The following is a 21,488-nucleotide window of genomic DNA, read 5'->3' as shown; positions in this document are numbered from 1 at the left end:
GGGAAAAAAGGAACAGAATGAGCAAAGTGTGGATAAAAGAAAGAACTATTTCCCAGGAATGGCAAACATCTCAATTTGCCTGGGACATAACTGAGGGGCAAAGATAGGAAATAAGATTGTGAATTTAGGTTGTGGGGAGATAACAAAAGATTCCTAATACCACAGTAAGGACTTGGGCTTTTTTCAATAAAAAATTAGGGAGTAGTAGCAACAGACATTTCAACTATGAGACAGATTCCAGAGATACTAGAGAGGTAGAATAGATAGAATTAGGCGACAAATTGGAAGCTAAGTAGATGAAAGAAAAAGAAATCAAATATGATGTTAAAGTGCAGTTTGGCTAACAACTGTAGGAACTTAAAAGCTTTAAGCTGAAGAACTTTTAATATTTACACTGATTTGTTTATGTCAAGAGAATTTCAAAAGCATAACCAAGACACTTGACTGATACAAATTTTATTTTTCATGCTAAAAGTTTTACAAATTTGATTCTGTCATACACAATTATAAGAGGAACAGTTACAAGTGAATTAAAAAAATAGTATTTGGGGGCACTTCTATTCATTTTACTATCATAAGCATGTTTTGTTACAGGTACAGCAACAATAGTTATAATTATAGAACTGACCAACTTGGAAATTTAATAAGTATGTTATGATGGAGGGTAATACCTAATATAAACAAAGAGTAAGTGCCCAAACATAGTCTCACGCTCTACGTTATTCTTTATTCCACAACTAGAATCATGGGTTAGAGTCTACTCAGCAATGCCATCACTCAAATATCTGACCAAGCACGTCAACTCGGAAAGCATTTAAAATCATTTCCCAAAATCTTACTTAATTTAGTTCTATGAGGAAATATAAGACAAAACACACAAGACAAGACTTGCTGATATTTTATGCCTAAAACAAACCATTATACAATGAAATTATGCATCTTTTGCAATCTGGCATTTTTTCCCATCTCACACAATAACAAAAGATGAACAGTACTTACAGCATTTAGAATCACCAGAGTACGGCTGATACAGCATCTCCCAGACTTCTAGTTTCTAAAATTCTGGGGGAAGTGGGACAATTTGAACTGTAACAGTCTACAAGGTAGTAACGTTACCTCTTGGCCATTGGCCCAATACTAACCCTATTTTTTTTTCAGTATACAAAATATGCTGAAAACATTTCTCTTAAACACATTTCAATTAATGTAATTAAACAGAAGGCAACAACTTCCTTCTAGAAGAATTAGCTATAGCTATGAAAAACTTGCCATATATTTGTTAAATTAATTTATGGAATACTTTTTGGGTCAATACAGCCTATAGTGTATTTTTTAATTTAAAGCCTGTGCTAAACATGAGTAAAAAGAACTAAAAATATAATCACATTGGTAGTTTTTTAAAAAATGAAAATTACCATTTTTATCCCTGTAGTATATAAATATATCACTTGCTTTTATCCAAATTAAAGGTAAATTAAAAAAAAAAATCCACTGTGAAATTTACATTCTAAGCACAAAAATAAACAAATATTAGTTCTAATCAGGAATTTCAGCTGACAAGTGAACATTTTTCCTTTGAAATATGTAGATCTGGGATACAGAAGTGAATATTTTGATTGAACACATTGCAAATATATCTTGTTTTCATGTAAAAATACATTTTTTAAAGAAATAATGTTTCAGTCTTTTTATCCCACCCTCTCAAACATTTTTTCCTTAAAATATTTTAACATCTCATTTAAAATCTGATATTACAAAAAAGAGAGAGAAATAAAATTAATTCTTCTTAGATGTATTTGAGCCAAGTAGTTACTGTTTCCAGATGTTATGAGCTAAAAATCATGACATTCTGGTGAGTAACCTTTGGCTTACAACCTAATAACTTGAAATTCAATTCATACTGCTTATCGAGGAAGCCTGATATATATTTGTAAATTTAAATTTTTATATCTTTTATAAAGAAAAAATCCATCTAACAGATAAGTATTAATAGCTAAAAAAAATGATAAACATTTTTATATTAAAGATCTACAAAATAATAAAGCATCTTAATAGTATTCTTCAAAATACTATCAAAAACCTCAGTCTTCTATATTAAGTGCAATATCCAATACATTTTTATGACTAAAACATTTTCAAAGGCTAGAAAGAAAATATGCTTATTTTAAGAACAATGATGCTTGAGTCAAACAGACCTGTTTTGAATCTCTAATCTGCCACTTTCCAACTTATACATACTTCTTAACTTCTCTAAAACTCAATTTCCTCAGAGATAAAATGGGGGGCCAATGACAGTAACTACCTTAAAGAACTCTTCTGAGGGATAATAAGATAATGCACATGAAAGGTTAGTACAGTACAGTATGTGACACAGTGAGTAACCAATAAATATTAGCTATACTGAGCAGTGACTTTGGGGTCAAGTACCTAACAAACCATTTTCTTAAATAAGATATAGTCATTATACAAAGAATTATTTTAAAACTTTTAACAAACAAACAAAATGGCATGAGAGAAAGTTGGGGACATGTCCTCCAATTAAACATCCAGAATTATACTGCAATAATGATAAGGCTAAGAACCACAAATGATTCATTAGGCTGATGTTTGAAGTCTCCTAAGTTACTTTTATCATGTTTTGGCAGTCACTTCCTATCTATTTGAACACCACACTGTGTTATTCCCAGACTACAATTCAGAAGATCTGAAATGAATTTTATTTTCTTGTCATGAATTCTTAGAGAAAATAATTACCTCATTGGCTTAAACAAACAAAAACATGGAAAAAATGAACACAAATAAAACCACAGCCATTTACATGTTATGTAGTACAGTAAAGATGGTTATTTAGACATTTCAAGCAGTTTATCTGTTATCTCTTATTTTCAAACTGTTAACTGTTTCAAATCTCAATCCACTAATCTCTATTATTTATAATTAGTCTACTCTGAAACATATCTATTATCTTTACTGGAATGATCACAGAGTACTAAATTTTAACAGAAAATTAATCTACAGATCATGCTCCAAAATATTTTACATTTCCCATTTAAAACATTTAAGGTACCAGTTTCAAGATACCCAAAATCTTAGTCCATCAGTATTATTCTGATTGTCACCATTACCTACGTGAACGTTTTCTCTAATTTTTATTTACAGTAACCTGAGTCAACAGGGCTTTCCAATGGGCATTTTAAGTGACAGAGCACAGATATGGGTGACAGGAAAACTAGGTCTGGCCTCAGTTAAACTATTTACTAAATATGAGATCTTCAGCAAGTCCCTCAACTTCTCCATGCCTCTTTTTCCTTTTCTAAAAGAGGAGGATCCTACTACCCTCCTTTTCTGACTCACAGGACTATGGCAAATGATATGAGAAAAACATATGAAAGAATTCTGAAAGGGCACAGTGCTATATAAATGTAATATGAAAACATGTAGGCTGGTTACGTATTAGATTTGGTTAGAATGACCAGTCTATTTAAGGTGCAATTTACGAGAAATTTATTCTTGGAATTATCAGAAAAAAAAAATTGTAACATCTTTACCACGTCTTCTGAATAAGGTCTGAGAGCCGTTTTTAAAAAATCCTATTACCACATAAGAAACTGCACTGGACAATGACCTAAGAAAAGTTAAAGCCTCATCCATCCTTTCCAGATTTTTTTTTTAATGGCTATAAGTCTGCTTCACCTTAATGTGCCTATTGTAGTTTTGTTAATTTACAGCCTGCTTTGCTCTAGGGTTCTTCTGGCAGTTACTTAACCCTCTTTGAAAGTAGTCACAGGTGATCTTTATTTTTCTACTACTGTTTTTTTTTTAACTTATTTTAAATTCCAGTTTTTTTCTCACTTGAACTCCACAGAAAGTAGGTGTAATAAAGAGTTTTTAATTTAAAGAATGAATAAAAAAATTCAAAACTAAGTCAGTAAAAGCAAATGTTCTCTCACTTTTCTGACTCTTCAGCAGATACTCTGCATGCACTCTAAAAGGATATTAAAGCTACACATCAACAGAAAAGTCCATTTAATTTACACTATATAGTTTTCCGAGGTTAAAAGATACAAAGCAGGAAAATAAATCAGGATTGATTTTTGAAGGAGGCATATCTGAAGGATGATTTTGAAGAAATGGGACATAAGGGCAGGTGAGAACAAAACATGATAAAAAAATTTTTAACATTGTTTGATTTTTACACAGTCACTGAAATACTGTTATCTCTAAGTCATTAGCTAAATGAGAAACTAGATAGGTTACTGGTCAGGTATGTAGAAACAGAGCTGGAAGCCCTAATATAGGTGATTGTTGAAGATACAGGAGTAGAAATTTTGAGGCAGAAGAGGGTCTGGATACTACTCATTAAAAGATATCAAAAGATAGGAGAATGAGAAAAAATGAAATGAGAATGATATGAAAAATACAAAGAGAACACACACATTAGAAAAGTGCAATTTCAAGGAGAAGGGGAGTAGTCAAAAAACATAGAAAAAATATTAAAGATTGGGTTGGACTACAAAATCCATAATAAATTTAAAGGGGTGATTTTAGTTTAATAGTTAAGGATGGATGAGTTAGCAATGGATTAAGGGAAGACTAAGTAGTTTTAAAAAAAAAAAGAAGTTAGTGCATTTCACCCATTTAAATGTTCACTGAGGAAAACTTAGAGAAAGTAATATGAAAGCTAAGTAAGGGGAAACCTGAGTAGGTTTAAAGGCAGAAAGGAGGGCTTCATTAGCTCTAACTAATTAAATAAAGCTCATGTTCTATAGTTGAGAGAGTCAGACTTATAAATAAGAATGTTTCAGACCCATGTTAGGCACTTTGGGAGTAGGGAGAGGGGTAACCTGATCTCTGTCACTAAGGAACATAGGAAACTACTCTCAAGCCACTTACTGGTTTTGGTATCACAGTCAGCCCCTATGCTCAGTGGTAGGTATTTAAAAGGTACTCAGAACGTGGTAAGCAAAAAGGCAAAAAGCCCAAATGCAAAATGGTATTAAAAATATAAAATAGCAAAATGAATAAGTCAATAATTTACACTTGAAAACAATTTTAAATAAAATCCAAACTAAAAGTAGAAACCTTTAAAAATGTAACTGCTAGGGGCATGATATCCATGATGTGCAAAGTAATTAAATTTTTAAAAGCATAATATAGGTTTTATTTTGCTATAGCCACTGTAATTTAATAACAGGATTTCTTGGATAATTTTACCAAAGAAATAACTTCCTCCTCTGAAACATTCATAAAATTGATGATTTGGGTACCTAACAGTTGTGAAAAGTAAGTGTATTCATAATTCTTTAGTATGAAAAGCAACATTAAAAAAAGTGGAGCATCAAAATATTTTATTTCAAATCTATGTTATGCCTGATCTAATATATAATTGGAAACATACATTCTAGAGGTTTCTGAATATCATTTTCCTTTTTTTAAAAATTTTTATGAGCAACTTACTATATTTTAAATCTGTACCACTTTATTTGACGTTTGTTAAAGCTACATAAAAGCCATGCAGAATTTATTTACAATACTGTACATTAAATGATTATGTTTGAAGATTACATAAAAATTTCATACAACTATAACTAACACGGAAAGACATGTGAAACACATTATTTAGGGGTTTTTAAAAATTTTAGGTACAGAATTTTGCAAAGATTATTTTGGTTTATTAAGTGTTATGCAAGCAATAGCTTGAAGTAAGACTGACAAAAACATGCAAATGAGTAGGATTTCAAAATGAAAAAATAAAAACATTTAGCTAAAAGCTAAAATAGCATATAGCTGAAATACTACCAAGTAGCAATGGGAATTTATAAAACAGGAAAAAAAAGGTTACTCTTTAAATGTCTTCATGAATAGGCCCACAGTAATTTTCTATAAAAACATTCAGAAATAAAGTTTCTCAAATTATGTTCATCACATAATTATGTTCATCACAAATCATCAATTATGTTTTCAGTAGTGCTTAGAGCTATGAATTTTAAATAATTATTTATTATCCTGTAGGAGAAGTCTTAGTTTTCCCCTTTGGGGACCAGGAGCAAAGAAAACCAATCAGTAAATTTAGATTCAAGTAAAAGATCCTGGTACAAATACCATGAACACAGAGTAGAGAGTTGTAATAACCTACAAGTCCACATACTCTTAGCTCTACTTTTAAAACAGAAGTGTAAACTTTAGGTTGTTCAATTTAAGATCTCCTATCAGGAAGTAAGTACCTCATCCTTCAGAGTTTGGAAAATATCAATAGGTATTTCTTCTCCAGGTGCATCTCTCAGTTTTCACGGTTGTGGCTGAAGTACATTTAGATATTCAGACTGCCCCAACTGATAAGTTGTGTTCCTTCCACAATCAACGTACTGGTACCTCTCCTGGGATATCTGTTCTGAGTGTCCAAAGTAAGTTGTTGTTACAGTAACTCTAAAAATAAAATAAATGGGGAGAAACACTGAATAGTTATATATAAAGAAGCTTTCTAAAGTGAGAACACTTTATATATCAAAATTCTCTCCAGGGAGAAATTATTTGATTAATGATAACTTAATATTGTGGACATGGGCCTCTTAGGGAATATTTCCCCAACAGACAACAGGAATGCTGGCTGAGAAAGCCCTATCCAAAAATAATTATATACAAAAATGTATTTTTTCAAAACACCTATCTTTAATTAAAAATATATTTAGTTCACTGCACTCTTAAAAAATAATCACACAGTTCTCTCATCAGAGGAAAAGGTTAATCAAATGTTAGCTAATGGCCCAAATACCCAACCTATAACCTACAATGTTTTCATGGCTTAGGATAACACCCAATTTGCAAACCAGTAACATTACTGGTCTTCACTACTGTTACTGCCTTTACCACAGGCAGCAAGGAATTGGGTATTGAGCTCATCCTTCTATCCCAATTTCTACCATTTTCCCAAGTTCTTGCAAGGTCCAGATTCACTATTTAGCAGCTGTGTGATCCCTCACTACTTCTCTGAGCTCCCATTTCCTCATGTGTAAAGTGGGATACTATTTACTTCACCTCATTGCACTATTTACGTCACCTCATTGCACTCCTGTAAGGCTTAAAACCCAAATGAGACAGCATTTATAAAGATGTGTATACTCTAAGCCAATGTTATACATCTGAAGTTTTTAAACAAAGAATCTTTCAAAAAAAAAATCCGTACTTACTGCATCATGAGTACTATGTTATGCACTTTGATGGATATCAGTGTACAGAAATCACTGTTAAAGAAAAAACAATGTGAATAAATACAAACTATGACATTATAAATTTAAAATAGTTTAATTACAGTTCCTCTTCCTATGTTAGAGCTAATAGAAATACTATTAAGATATAATAAATAAGCATTTAATGGTTGAGCATTTTCTGTATCTCAAATGATGATTAATATTTTCATGGCTTCTTATTCTATGCCTTCATACTACAGCAGTTACAGAGTTGTCTACTTATTATTTCTTTTTGTTTACCTTTTGAAATTTTGGTAACCAGTTTATTAGTTACGCAGAATCAGGCTGATATGAAAAGATGATAAAAATTTATCACTATTTTTTACTTAACAAGAGCTAATAATCATTTAGACCTAATTTAAAACCTTTACAACTTCAAACCAGCAATAGAGTTCTAAACATCATTAGCAATTTTAGTCCTCCTATACTAAAACAGAAACAAATACTAGAATATGTGAGATTATGATTCTCATAACATAGTAAATAAAAAGTGCCATGGTGTATATGATCCTAATTCTGAAAAAAAAATTATGTGTATACGTATATATACATTAATGTTATACGTGTTGAAAAGGGAGAAGAGAAGAACAGAGATGATCAGAGGCTGGAAGGAATATTCCAAAATGTGGTCTTGTCACTTCTAAGATGATGGGAAATTAAACATATATATATATTCACACCTACACACACTTATTCTTTATAATTTAATGAGAGAAAATAATTAAAAATCAGAACTTACTACATATAACTCATTTCCTCTGCTATGATAGTAGGTACTGTATAATCAATCTGAAGGGCAAAAAATAAAAATAAATCAATAGAGAACAGGATCAAAACATCAAGTATTTCAGATACATTTTATAACTTCAAAGAGTTTGGAAATTTCTCCCTTTATGGGTTTGATTCTAGGACTTTCTCTTACACATGTATGGGATACTTTTCAAAGTCTAGGTCTTTAGGAAATCCCCCATCTCCCTCAAGTTAATATGATACACAAACTTGAGACTCATTTAACTCCTCCAAAGTATTTCATGAATGAAGCTTACCTGTTTCATATCCAGTGGACCAATATTGGTAATGTTGTTTAAGCGTGCCTTTCCAATAACTGTTTTTGAAAACTGAACTTGTGCAGTGATGTTTTCAACTTGAACAGAATAATAGTTATTGTTCGTTATATTTAGTGTGTTCTGAAAAAGAAAGGAGGCACAAAATGTACAGGTTATCTTAGAATAAGCATAACATGAATCAAAATTAATACAGAAGATGACTCTCCAGCTGTGGCTATGCTTAATTTATTAGGAGGAAGGAAAGTACCACCAAAAATGTCAAAGAACATTCAATGAACCAATTATTTGGTTTTATGCATGAGTACTATGTATATAAAAGGCCTACAATGAACACATACTTTTAAAAAGTAGGCCCAGAAAATGTATAGTACAAGAATACAGAAAAATGAATGTTAGAAAATGTATTTGTGGCCTTAGCAAAAATTCAATAAAAAACATTCTAAAATTTCATCTAAATTTTTCTAAATGTTAAGACGTACATCTTCACAGACTAAGCTACTTCCGATTCTATTAAATACAAAGACAACCTTTTAAAATGTTAAACACAACTTTAAATAAACTTTCCATTTAAAAAAAATTGGTATTTTAACTTCATGAGTAGAGACTTCTAGCAGGTCACTTTTGAGAAAAAATGGGATCGATTCAAAACTGGTTGGAAAGAAATGCAGTTGTATCATTTCTATACTTAACTAACAGCTGGGGCCAACTTTTGCAATTCTAACTTAAAACAACTGTTTCAAATTACTTTAGAAAATAGTCAACGAAATAAAAAAGAAAAATGTTAAATCAAGAAATAACAGATAGGGCTTCCCTGGTGGCTAAATTAACCTGGTGGTTAAGTGGTTAAGAATCCACCTGCCAAGGCAGAGGACATGGGTTCAATCCCTGGCCCGGGAAGATCCCACATGCCACGGAGCAACTAAGCCCATGTGCCACAACCACTGAGCCTGCGCTCTAGAACCCGCATGCCACAACTACTGAAGCCCGTGTGCCTAGAGTCCATGCTCCGCAACAAGAGAAGCCAACACAATGAGAAGCCCATACACCGCAATGAAGAGTAGCCCTTGCTCGCCGCAACTAGAGAAAGCCTGTGCATAGCAATGAAGACCCAACAGAGCCAAAAAAAAAAAAAAAAAAACCCACAAATAAATTTATAAAAAAAAATTCTTCTGAATTAAAAAAGAAAAATTTTCCATCAGGTTGATTGAATCCATGGATGCAGAACTGGTGGATATGGAGGGCAGACTACATGTTAATAGTCAGGCCTAGATAGAAGTAAAGATATACATTACGGTATTTTTCAAATGTCTTTTATTGATAATTAAACATATTCGTAAGTAGAAAGACAATAAATACTACTAAAAAAGAGTAAGAGTAGTAATATATACTACTCATTTTAAGAAACAAAAGTAATACTATATAATTACATTTTTCAAAATACTGATAGAAAACCTACAGAAATCTCAGCTTTTTATCTGTCATCCAGGTAAACCTAATGTTTATCTATATAATAAACCTATTTCCTATTTAATGTTCACACTTTCTCAATTTAGTCAAGTACTAGTACCCCAAAATGTGGGAATTCCTGAATAATTATTTAAAATAAAGTAAGATATTTACATTTAAATATACTTTCTGGTATCTAAAAGGGACCAGCACATGGATTTTATTATTTTTCATTATAAATTTACAGTTATCTGATACTAAAACAGGCTCCGGAGGTTGCCCAAAAATATCGGGCCATTGTTTTAAACACCACACAAAAAGGGAAAATTTGTTCCTTTTTCCAAATGGCTGTTAAAGTGGAAAAATACCCAACAATAATTCCCCAATGATAGGAAATGATTTACAATTAGTACTGTGTTATGTTTTATGCATATGTATTTCTTCCATGTATATAGCTTTTTTTTTCAGCCACGCAGTGCAGCTTGTGGGATCTTTTTTTTAAAAATATTTATTTACTTAGGCTGCACCAGGTCTTCGTTGCGGCACGCGGGATCTTTAGTTGCGGCATGCAGGCTTCTTAGTGGCAGCATGTGGACTTCTTAGCTGTGGCATGCATGCGGGATCTAGTTCCCTGACCAGGGATCAAACCCGGGCCCCTTCTGCATTGGGAGCGCAGAGTCTTACCCACTGGACCACCAGGGAAGTCCCAGCTTATGGGATATCAGGGATCTTAGTTCCCCGACCAGGGATGGAACCCGGGCCCTCAGTAGTGAAAGTGCAGAGTCCTAACCACTGGACTGCCAGGGAATTCCCAGGGTTTTTAAAATTTGTGTGTGTGTTTTTTAAAGGTTGACAACGTTTGACAGTACGCCATGAGGATAAATGAATTCATGGGAGTTCTTTTTTTCCTATAATTAAGTAGTAATTCCACTTTAACACACATTCCCTTTCACTTCCTGTCCCTCTAAATCCCCCTCCTCCCAACCAGCACCACAGGCATCTCTACCTCAACCTCAAGCATACCAACCACCTCTTTGAGGAAAACCAACTGAAGTCCAATATCACTCTTCCAAACAAATCACTGCCACACAGATGTACCTTAAAGCCTGAAGCAATATATATATTCCTTTTTAATAATGCGGTGGTTTGCAAACCATGCTTTTTTCAAATAAATGTTAACATGTAAAACAGGTACAAGACCTTCTCTGAGGTGTTTGTTTGTTTGTTTTCAAGTGTGGGAAGGCTGTAGAGTCCTAAAAACCACTGTCCTGAAAAACACAAATTTTCACACATACTAATTTGCAAGAGAAATCAAACAGTCACTTGTTCTCTACCTTTTAAAACAAAGGAATGGTCTGTTAAAGATGGCAAAAATTGTGTTTCACAAAACACAAGGAAATGAAAATGTTACATGTATAACATCTATTGAACTAATAACTATGTTAATGTCTGGCTAGAAGCTATTCAGTCAAATGTTGAAAAGTAAATAGACTAATTACTTTTTTCCCAGTAATTAACTGTTTTGTTTATTTTACCCTCCCAAAGGCATCTTCAAATGCTAAATGATTCTGTATACACAGAATTTGCCATTTTCAGCACAATCAGAAATGACAGAAAAGGTCAATACAGCAGACATACAGAAAGAAAACTGAGTGTTACCTTTAATGTTCTCTCAATAAGGACAAAGGTGCTGCTTAACATGATAAAAGAATGAAGTCAAATGTTTTTAATATAAATATGTACTTACCGTGATATTTAAATATATTGTATGCTTTTGAACATCATAACTGACGTATGCCGATTTTACACCAATGTATTTCACGTCGATAGAGCGAGGGAAAAGGAAAAACACAGCCAGTCCAGAAAGAAGCAGACAGACAGACACAGAAGCCATCACATACAGTTTTCTGAAAAGGAAAATGGAATATTTAAATATACATGCATCAAAAATTACATAATGAAACATTTAGAGAAGACATTTTCATTTTGAATTTTTCCCCTTTTATACCAGCAGGAAAAGATGTATGATTTTATCAACTTTTTACATTATAAAAGTATTGAACAGGGTTAGTTATGAATATATTAAGTGTTAAAATGGTCTCCTTAAAAGACATATTTACCTTTTTGCAGACTAGGATTTCAGGCTTATTATAGATAGAACATTTACTGTGGTGATTCCCAAACCAGGCTGCTCATTAGAATCAAGCTGGGGAGCTTTATAAAAGTATAGATTTCAAGATTCCCTGATGAATTCACTGAAACAGAATTTTCACATTGAGTTTTACCATTATATGATTCCCTAAGGTGACTGCTCGTCAGAAGCACCTATGAAGCCCTTAAAAATGTAATGACATAACCATATGCTTCATCAGTCTCACTAAGTCCGTTTTGAGTCTCCTCATCTGAAAGTATTTATGTACTCCTTTTTATTTATTTTTTAATTTATTTATTTTTAAAATGTATTTATTTATTTATTTTGGCTGCATTGGGTCTTCGTTGCTGCGCATGGGCTTTCTCTAGCTGCGGTGAGGGGGGGCTACTCTTCTTTGTGGTGCGCGGGCTTCTCATTGCAGTGGCTTCTCTTGTTGCGGAGCACGGGCTTTAGGCGCGCAGGCTTCAGTAGTTGCAGCATGCGTGCTCAGTAGTTGTGGCTCACAGGCTCTAGAGCACAGGTTCAGTAGTTGTGGTGCACGGGCTTAGTTGCTCCGCAGCATGTGGGATCTTCCCGGACCAGGGCTCGAACCCGTGTCTCCTGCATTGGCAGGAAGATTCTTAACCACTGCGCCACCAGGGAAGTCCCTGTACTCCTTTTTAAAAATATTGTTTACGTTAATCATGTCTGCTTTGAAGATGCTGTTAAACTGTTTCTTTAAAATCAAGAAAGGGGATATTATTATGCAGAGATAAGACAAGGAAAAAAAAAAAAACTCCCGTGACTTTGCTATTCATCTGCCTCCCAGATGGAAGTGTTTCTCTTCCATCTCTCACTCTTTATTTCCATAGATGAAAATTGCCTCTTATCTTTAAGTTTACCATCAAAACTAGAGTTTCAAGACACTGCAGTCGGCCCTCCAGTATTTGTGGGTTTCGAATCCCTGAATTCAACCAACCATGGATCAAAATTTCCCTCTATGGTTGGTTGAATCCACAGATTTGAAACCTCAGATGTGGAGGGTCGACTGTACTATGCCATTTTATATGAGGGACTTGAGCATCAGCAGATTTTGGTATATGCGAGGGCTCCTGGAAGCAATCTCCCCATGGACACTCAGGGACGAAAGAATTTCCCTGGTTTCTCCAATAAACAGCACTCTGTCAAAGCCCATAGCACCATTCTTTTGGTTTCTTTTTCTGTCTTGCATGTCACTTACTTTATCTTTTCCTTATATTCTAGCCATCCAAAAAATTCTTGCTTTATCCTTTCCTCCATCCTCTCTTCCCTAAAGAGAGATTTGTACCTAAACGCCCTGATGGATCTCATCTTATCCCTCACAACAGTTATTTCAAGTACCTCTTGCAGATGTTTTATAAATGTTTCTGAGTATTTTAAGTTGCCGAAGTTAAGAAAAGAGCGCAAAATGGTTTATCAAAAAACAAAATAAAGGGCTTCCCTGGTGGCGCAGTGGTTGAGAATCTGCCTGCCAATGCAGGGGACACGGGTTCAAGCCCTGGTCTCGGAAGATTCCACATGTCGCGGAGCGACTGGGCCTGTGAGCCACAACTACTGAGCCTGCGCATCTGCAGCCTGTGCTCCGCAACAAGAGAGGCCGCGATAGTGAGAGGCCCACGCACTGCGATGAAGAGTGGCCCCCGCTTGCCACAACTAGAGAAAGCCCTCGCACAGAAACGAAGACCCAACACAGCCAAAAAAAATTAATTAAAAAAAACAGAAAACAAAAAACAAAACCAAAATAAAACAAACAAGAATTCACTAAATCACTACCACTTGACCTATACTGCTGTCTGGAGCAAAGGGAGAAGTTCCCACTCACTCACTCTGGACTTCCAACCTGAGTAGGGTGGTGATCACTGCTGGATTACCTAATAGGTAGTTTAAACACACACTTATAGTACCCATTATACACCAAAACACCTTAAAAAGGTATAAAAAGAGTTTAAAAATCATGATAAAAATGTGAACTTTGTTGGATTTTTTTACACTTTAGTGTTTTTATTTCTCACAGGCAGGTGAGCCCACCACGGTCTGGTACCTAGGGCCTGTAAGTCAGCTCTAGGTGTGAATATATGAATCAGTATTCTAAATTACTTTGTACCCAAAGCTTATAGCCATAACAAATATTACTGAACCTGGTGGGACAATAAAATAACATTCCTCTCAGTATTTCATACCAAATTGAAAAATTGGCTAGTTCACTGATGAAGTACATAGATCTCCATTACAAAACTCATCAGTAATAATTTTTCTTATGGCTCTAGGGACAGTAACAGAATCCTGCAAAGTATACAGTACTGATGAAGTTATGAAGGTTGTGTGGTTTATTTGGACTAAAGTTACAATTCTATATCTGCCATTTCATATTTGCAGTATTTTAGGTAATTAACTCTTTTCCTCCATTTTAAAACCTGTAGGTTTGTTTCGAGGATTAAATGACATAGCTAAAGTATGGAGACAAAAGCAATTAAGAATTTCTTGGCTACCTCATCACAACTCCAACTTACAAAGAACCACAGTTTTCCCAAAATATTATAATTTTACTACATATTGAGAGTTACTGTTTTTTATTAAAAATCTGAAACTCCTAAAAATTCTTGAGGAGCTTCCTATAAGTTCTCAGATTTCTTAGCTTACTACAGGTGCCAGGATCTGGTCCTTGTTATTTTCTCTAGCCTCATCTCTACCACTTTCCCACAGCACTGTTTACTTTAGCCATACATCTGAAGGCTGGACCACTCCTCTGGCCCTTTCAGGTGCTATTCCCTCTGCTTGTTAAGGTTAGGAAATTAACCCTAATTTCTTGCACATTCGTAACTGTCTATATATTACATAATAAAGGGTCAGACTGACTGTTTATAAACTCCTGGGTTCATTTTCTTTCCATGAAGACTTAGACATGCTGTTCTACTGCTTATGTGTTTAAAGCACTGTGGTCAAGAAGTAACATGCCAATCTGATTTTCTGTGCCTTATAAATTAATTGATCCTTTGCTTGGATGCTCAAAGGGGCTTTTCAGTCTTTTGTTCTTACCTTTGAAGTCCAGTAATTTCACTAAGAAGGGTTGATTATTTCCAAAATTATGGTCTGTCTTTTCTTTTTTTTAATTTTTTAAGAAAATATTTACTTATTTATTTGGCTGTGCCGGGTCTTAGTTGTGGCACACAGGATCTTCTTGCCTCATGCGGGATCTAGCTCCCTGACCGGGGGATCAAACCCGGGCCCCCTGCATGGGGGGCACGAAGACTTAGCCACTGGGCCACCAGGGAAGTCCTTGTCTTTTCAATATGTAGATTCACGTATTGCTTTACTTCAGGGAAGTGATCTTGAATTAAATGTTTGCTATTTGTTCAGTTTGCCTCCTTTGATTTTCTTCAGGGACTCCAATTACATTTATGCTCAATTTCCTTGGCTTGTGTTCTACACCATTTCTCTCAAGTACTTTTCAAGAACTTACCACAATCAGGAATCCTTTTTTTATTTAATGACATAAAGTATATGATGGTATAACTTAAGAACCTGATAGCATTTTTCCTTTGAATAGTTTTAATTAAAATATTTACTTATACATAATGTAAAAAGCAAAAAATACAAAAAAAAACCCTGCCATTTTCTTATAATCACTTACGTTCTTCTTGGCCTTAATCTCTGATCACTGTATGGAATTAATGCCACCAGTTGGTTTTCTTGTCCTGAAAGTAAAAGAATTAGATTTAGAAATTTATTAACATGATTAATTAAAAATATAGTGGTTCCTCATCAAAGTCTGGTTTGGAAAGACCAGAATACTATCTGGTTCTCATCTCATTCCTTTAGTAAACTGCTCTCAACATCTTCAAAAATTATCCAGTAGCAGCTGAGTTCCAAAGCAGATATTGTGTTTTTTCATACCTAGATTTCTAGCTAATAAAAATATTATAAAGAATGAGAAAGAGTAACTCTTTCTTCCAGAGAAAAAAAATCTAAAAAGTCCCAGCTTTCAGAAGATCTGGATTTACCAGGCCTTCCTTCACCCAATCAGTTTTCTATTCCCCACAGTTTTCCATTAAGACTTCAATTTGATTATCTGAATGAGAGCAGAAGAAACATATTGTTACCGCTGTCCTGAAACCCCTATAACTGCAGAGGTTCCTACACTATCTCCCCTGAAAACCAAAACTGACACATATTAAGTCTCATGCTCCAAGAACCCCTATTTATACACAGTCTTCCAGGACTCTTTCAGGTCACACCCCTCTCCACATTAAGTCACTTCAAAATTCAGCATTTCTTTCTTGGGTTGAGCATTATCCATATGCTTTAATGGATAAATGGACTTTTAAATGCCCATTTTCCAATCTTAGCACAACTTGGCTCTTTGTATTAACTATCAAAGCACCGCAGTCAAGTTCTCTTTTAAAGCTTTCCATAATACTTTCATTATTCCTCCCTGCTCCCTCCACAAGTCTCCCCTCATCTACACTCCCCCTACCATACCCACATATAAATAATATATACAATATGTATCTGTGTGTGTGTGTGTGTACATATCCTATCTTGTTTGGTGGTATTCATCTGTCTAAACTGCAACTGGTTAAAACCAACGCTTTGGCTACTATGCCTATATCCACACAGCTAAAAGTAGATAAAGAAAAACAAACAACTATGCTCACTAGTCTCATTTAGATTACTATCTCAAGTGGCCCTTAAAAATGCCACCTATATTTCTCTAGTTCATACTCTCAATCTGGGGAATTCCCTGGTATTCCAGTGGTTAGGACTCTGTACTTTCACTGCCGTAGGGCCGGATGCAATCCCTGGTCAGGGATCCCGCAAGACGTGTGGCATGGCCCCCAAAAAAAGTGCATACTCTTAATCTGACTCTCCCAAACTACAATTTCATAACTTCCGCTTTCTCTTCAAACCTCCAGTATCTTCTCCCCTATCCTTACTCTCAGCTCATGATGTGGCAAAGAGAACTTCCACAAGCTACCACCACATCTACCCACCTACCCACCTGCCTCTGCGTCCATATACTCTACCTTCCCTTCTACTGCTAGGAGCAAATTGCCCATGCTCCTCTGGAGGAGCAGCCCTCTGCACTTGTGCACCAGATCTAATAATTGTCCTCTGTTGCCTGCATTATCAGTGTTTTCTCTATGGAAAAATCTCATCAGCATACAAACATATTATTCATTCCATCTTTAAAAAATTCTTCTCCTGATGTATAGCCCCCTCTAGCTACCACCTCTTCTCTCCTTTTCCTCTAAAACAGCAAAACTCCTCAAAAAAGCTATTTTCTGACTATAATTTTGCTCCTTCTATGCACTCTTGATCCTACTCTACACATGCTATACATTCTTTTGCAGGCTACTAAAACTGCTTTTAAAGGTAGCCTCTAAATCACCAAATCCCATGGCCAGTTCTCAGTCCTCACATTACTTGATCAGGTCTAACATAGTTGATCAATCTCTCCTCTACCAAGGAGTACATCTTCTTCATTTATCTTCTAGGACACCACAGACAAAGGGATTTCCTACTTCTACTCTAGCTGCTCTTTTTAGTGTCCTTTGCTAATTCTTTCTCATGTCACTGACCCAAAATGTTGCAATGCCCCAAGGTTCGGTGCTAAAGTCTCTTCCGTTTTCTATTCACACTGACAACCTTGGTGCTCTCATCCAACTCACCTAAAGTATCATCTATACACTGATGACTCCAGCCTAGGCCTTGCATCTGAATTCCAGGCCCTTATTATAACTAACTTCCTATTGAACTTATCCACTTAGGTGTCAAATATGCATCTCCAAGCGTACATATCTAAAACTGAGCTCCTGATCTCTCACCTGACACATACACTCAAACCTTCTTTTCTCCATTTTAATAAATGGCTACTCCGTTCTTCCAGTTGCTCAGACAAAAAATACCTCTGAATTCCTCCTCAATCTTACTATCCACAATGCACATCCAGGCTGCTAAAAATGCCTACTAGCTATACCTCAAAAATATAGTATCCAGATTGCAAAAACGAGACTCCAGCCCTCCCCCTGCCCCCAGCCTGGTGCATTAATACCTTTAACTACAATAATCCTTTTATTCTCAAATACCTACTACCTCTGCAAAGATAAAGCCTTATATTGTTATTTTGTCCTCCCCTCGGGGTCTCTCCAGGGTCAAATAACAACTTCAACCAAGCAGAAAATGAGAATAGTACAAGGTACTTTTACTATTGCTACTTATTGCCATTGCTACTAAAGTAGCCTACAAACAGCAGGTGGAGATTACTCCCTACTGACTTCCCCTATGACATGCCACAAACTGATTTTTTTTCCCTATATGGCTCATCTTCATATACCATCCCTCTTCATGTAGATCCTTTAAAAAATAACTAATTAGTGCATGACCATCTTATTATTATTCTTTAAATAACAAATCAAAAATATTAGGTCACCACATTACTTAAACTGCTCCTAACACTCAATATGGCAAGGTGACTGTGATATGACTTCTACTGATGCCAAATAGGACTAAAAGTTTACAGTCAAGAGATGGTGCATATCTGCTATAATTGCAGGTGGGAAAGAAAAGATAGTGGAGGTAGAAGAGTGGTTTTCATTACTGCTTTAGGACCCTAATTAAAATCTTTGTTTCTTCGTGTCCTTTTGACTGAAGATAACTGACATGAAGTTTTAACTGTAATTCTAAGTCTTTAAAACATAAAGGGTTGTGCTCAGACCCACGGATTTTATAGTATTTGTGCAAACACCTGGAATCATTCTTTAAAGAAAAAACAGTGCAATAACACATACCCCTAGGAATTCTTCCTGTTCCTTGACAAGTGGGGCAAGTGACACTATCTCTTCCTGTAAATTCCACATATGGAAACTGAGAGACATCTCCACTTCTTCCATCTTCATTATGGACTTCACTATTAACCAATCCATTCCTCATATTTTCAGTTGATGTGACTCCATCATAAGCATCTTCTTTATTTGAATGTAAGGGCAAATGAGAAAAAGACTTTCCCATGTCTAAGAAAAAAAAAAAAAATCTTACAGTAAACTTCAGTCAAGAAGTATACTCAAGAACATTATAGGATATTTATACTGATCAAATTAATTTAGAACAACCTTCAAGGGAGCGTTCAAATCCTATCTGGATTAGAATTATACTCAATCAAAATAATGTCTGAAACAAGGGAGCCATTTACTAGAGTTCAAAAGTGTTTTTCTAACAAAATATTATGAAATGATATCATATCAGAGTTATGATAAGAATGGGCTTTCAAACAACATTAAAATTTGACAAAAGTCTCCACTTTCTCAGAGTTCTCTGAAAAGAAACACATGGACTTCACTCTTCTTAGAGTAAAACAAAAACACATTCTACCTTTAAATCAATTAGCACTGAAGGCAAATTTGCTTTGGGCAGATTACAACTAGGTATCACCAGGAAATATCAAAGTAGTATTTTTCAGCCTTTTAAAATTCATGCCCCTATGTGATAAATAAAATCCCCAATCTTTCTCATCCTCACATTTCTTGCTTTAAACATTTAAATATTTGCAACAAAAAAACAGCTCAAAAAACAAACCTCCAGATTTTTCTTTCATTCAACAGTTGGTGGAGTTAAAATTATGAAATTAATATTCTAAAATATTGACTATAATTCACCAATACAAAGCAGCAAAATTTAGAACATTAATTTCAAAATTTTAGGATGACAGTATCAAAAATACAGGAGGGAAATTAAATATAAATTTAAAGACAAATAAAAATAATTAGTGCTAGTACCTATATCAAAATAACCTCCGTAGGTAGGTAATGCAGTAACAGTGCAGTTAAAGTCACAATTTTAAGGATTAAAAAAACTTAAAAAGTCATATATTCTAATCGGTTGATATTCTGAGGACAAATTAACAAAGGGGGAAAGCTTTTTTATTTTTTAAAAATAATACATTCCTTCTCTTTCTAAATTTGACCATATATTTTTTATCAGTTCCTAAAAATAGGTTATTAAAGACATTCATATAAAGAGACATATTTCTTTAAAAAATTCTAACTGATGTGAATGAGGAAAACTGACACTCAGAATAACTCAATTTATCTTATGCTATGAAGAAAAGTTTGCTTTTTAAAACTGGCATGCCATCCATGTGTTAGGGTCACCCAAACACACTGTAAACAGCAGGATAAAAAATTATACGACTAGTAGACAAACTGAAAACTTCAGGATGAATAAAGATGCTGATTTTTACTATTTTGAAAAAATTTATATACACATTGCCCATTAAGTTCAAAAACGTAAATGATTTATGACTCCTAAAAATGCATTATTTTCTCTTGATTTTGCTCGAAGACATTACATGCAAGCCAAACCAATACCTGCCAGTCACAGGTGGTTCAGGGGTGAATTAACGTCACTGTCCCCACACACTTTGACCTTGGGGCCTATGTGGAATATTAGATGAGCTGGGATCAATGGGCCTCAGCGGCACCCTTTTACGATCTCAGTTAACAGAGGTATGGGGTGCCTCCCACTGGAATGTGTTAAGAAGGGAAAAGACACAAGGCAAAAACAGGTGGCTCTCAGTCTGGGCCTGCTTTCTATACTTACGTAACAGTTGCCTTGATACTTTCGACCTTGGACTGGTGTTTGTTTCATCAAGGCTAATGGACAAGTGCCAGACTTCGTCAGGTACTGGGCGTCCCTGCCCTCCCTACTGGATTTTCCCCAGAGCACTGCTAAGTTTAACAACTTTTATTCCCAGAGACTCCTTAGTTTATTATAAAGAGGTGCTAGAGCGCTGTGCTCAATATTTTTATCAAATTCCTGTAATTTACTGAAAACCAACCCGAACTTTAGACTCCTTACGGAAAAAGGAAAAAAAAGTACATGACTCCATCCAATTTAAATGGGTCGTGATCTTCTGAACGAAGGAAGTCGGCGCCTTTCATAAGCTACATCAACAAAACCCAGGTTACAGCCTGCCTACTTTGGAAAGGTTAAAGATAAGATACATGCAGTCGGGCAAGAACACTCAAAAAGAGGAAAACCAGGGGCCACCTGGCCACTCAAGGTGTGGGGACCTGGAATCTCTCCCGTGCGCCCGGCTAGGGCCGAAGCCCGGAGCCCCTAGGCCGGAAGCTGGGCCCGGCTAAGAGGTGATGACACACCTCCATAACCCAGCTCAGAGCGCCTCCCCGGTCTCCGCGCGTGCCCAGCGGCCCCGTAGCCTCCCCTCCTCCACCTCCTCATCCGGCTCGGCTCTTCCCAGAGCGCCCGCTCGGCCCCGCTCCAAAAGGGGACCTGGAGGCTGCGCGTCCCGGGTCGCTCACCGGCATGCGGGGTGCTACGCAGTCCCGAGTTGCTCCGGCGCGGACAGGCCCGAAGACAGGGTCACGGAGTCCGCAGTCCCGGGTGCTGGGGCTAGAGCAACGGGCCTGCAGCGCTGGGTCGCCGCGGGGCACGGGTGGGGGAGGGGCAGCACAATAACCTCAACAGCTGAGGCCCCTCGCTGCTGCAACCTGCACCCGAGCCTGCGCAGAGCGCTCCCGGAGAGGAGGAGGTGTGGCCCGG

The 21,488-nt window shown here is 35.8% G+C and overlaps 1 protein-coding gene across 1 annotated transcript; it reads right to left on the bottom strand.

Annotated features, from left to right (window-relative positions):
• Window positions 1-439: 439 nt before the first annotated feature.
• On the bottom strand, window positions 440-21,487 carry TMEM106B (transmembrane protein 106B). The gene is made up of 8 exons (XM_059933941.1): window positions 21,248-21,487; window positions 18,719-18,940; window positions 15,562-15,625; window positions 11,508-11,667; window positions 8,294-8,434; window positions 7,987-8,036; window positions 7,188-7,241; window positions 440-6,426 (listed from the first exon to the last, which is right to left on the bottom strand). The coding sequence occupies exons 2-8, from the start codon at window positions 18,936-18,938 to the stop codon at window positions 6,288-6,290; spliced, it is 828 nt and encodes a 275-aa protein (XP_059789924.1). The 5' UTR covers window positions 18,939-18,940; window positions 21,248-21,487; the 3' UTR covers window positions 440-6,287.
• Between the last annotated feature and the right edge of the window lies 1 nt (window position 21,488).

Source organism: Balaenoptera ricei, chromosome 9 (genome assembly GCF_028023285.1).
Source record: "Balaenoptera ricei isolate mBalRic1 chromosome 9, mBalRic1.hap2, whole genome shotgun sequence".
Taxonomy (NCBI): Eukaryota; Metazoa; Chordata; class Mammalia; order Artiodactyla; family Balaenopteridae; genus Balaenoptera; species Balaenoptera ricei.
The sequence above is the reverse complement of the archived record's forward strand: the minus strand, read 5'-3'. Positions and strand labels throughout refer to the sequence as shown.

Coding starts and splice junctions, on each gene's coding strand:
- TMEM106B (XM_059933941.1), bottom strand. CDS start 18,938: ATGGGAAAGTCTTTTTCTCATTTGCCCTTACATTCAAATAAAGAAGAT. Junction 11,668..15,561: donor AGATTAAGGCCAAGAAGAAC/GTAAGTGATTAT, acceptor TTTCCTTTTCAG/AAAACTGTATGTGATGGCTT. Junction 6,427..7,187: donor AACATAGTACTCATGATGCA/GTAAGTACGGAT, acceptor TTTTATTTTTAG/AGTTACTGTAACAACAACTT.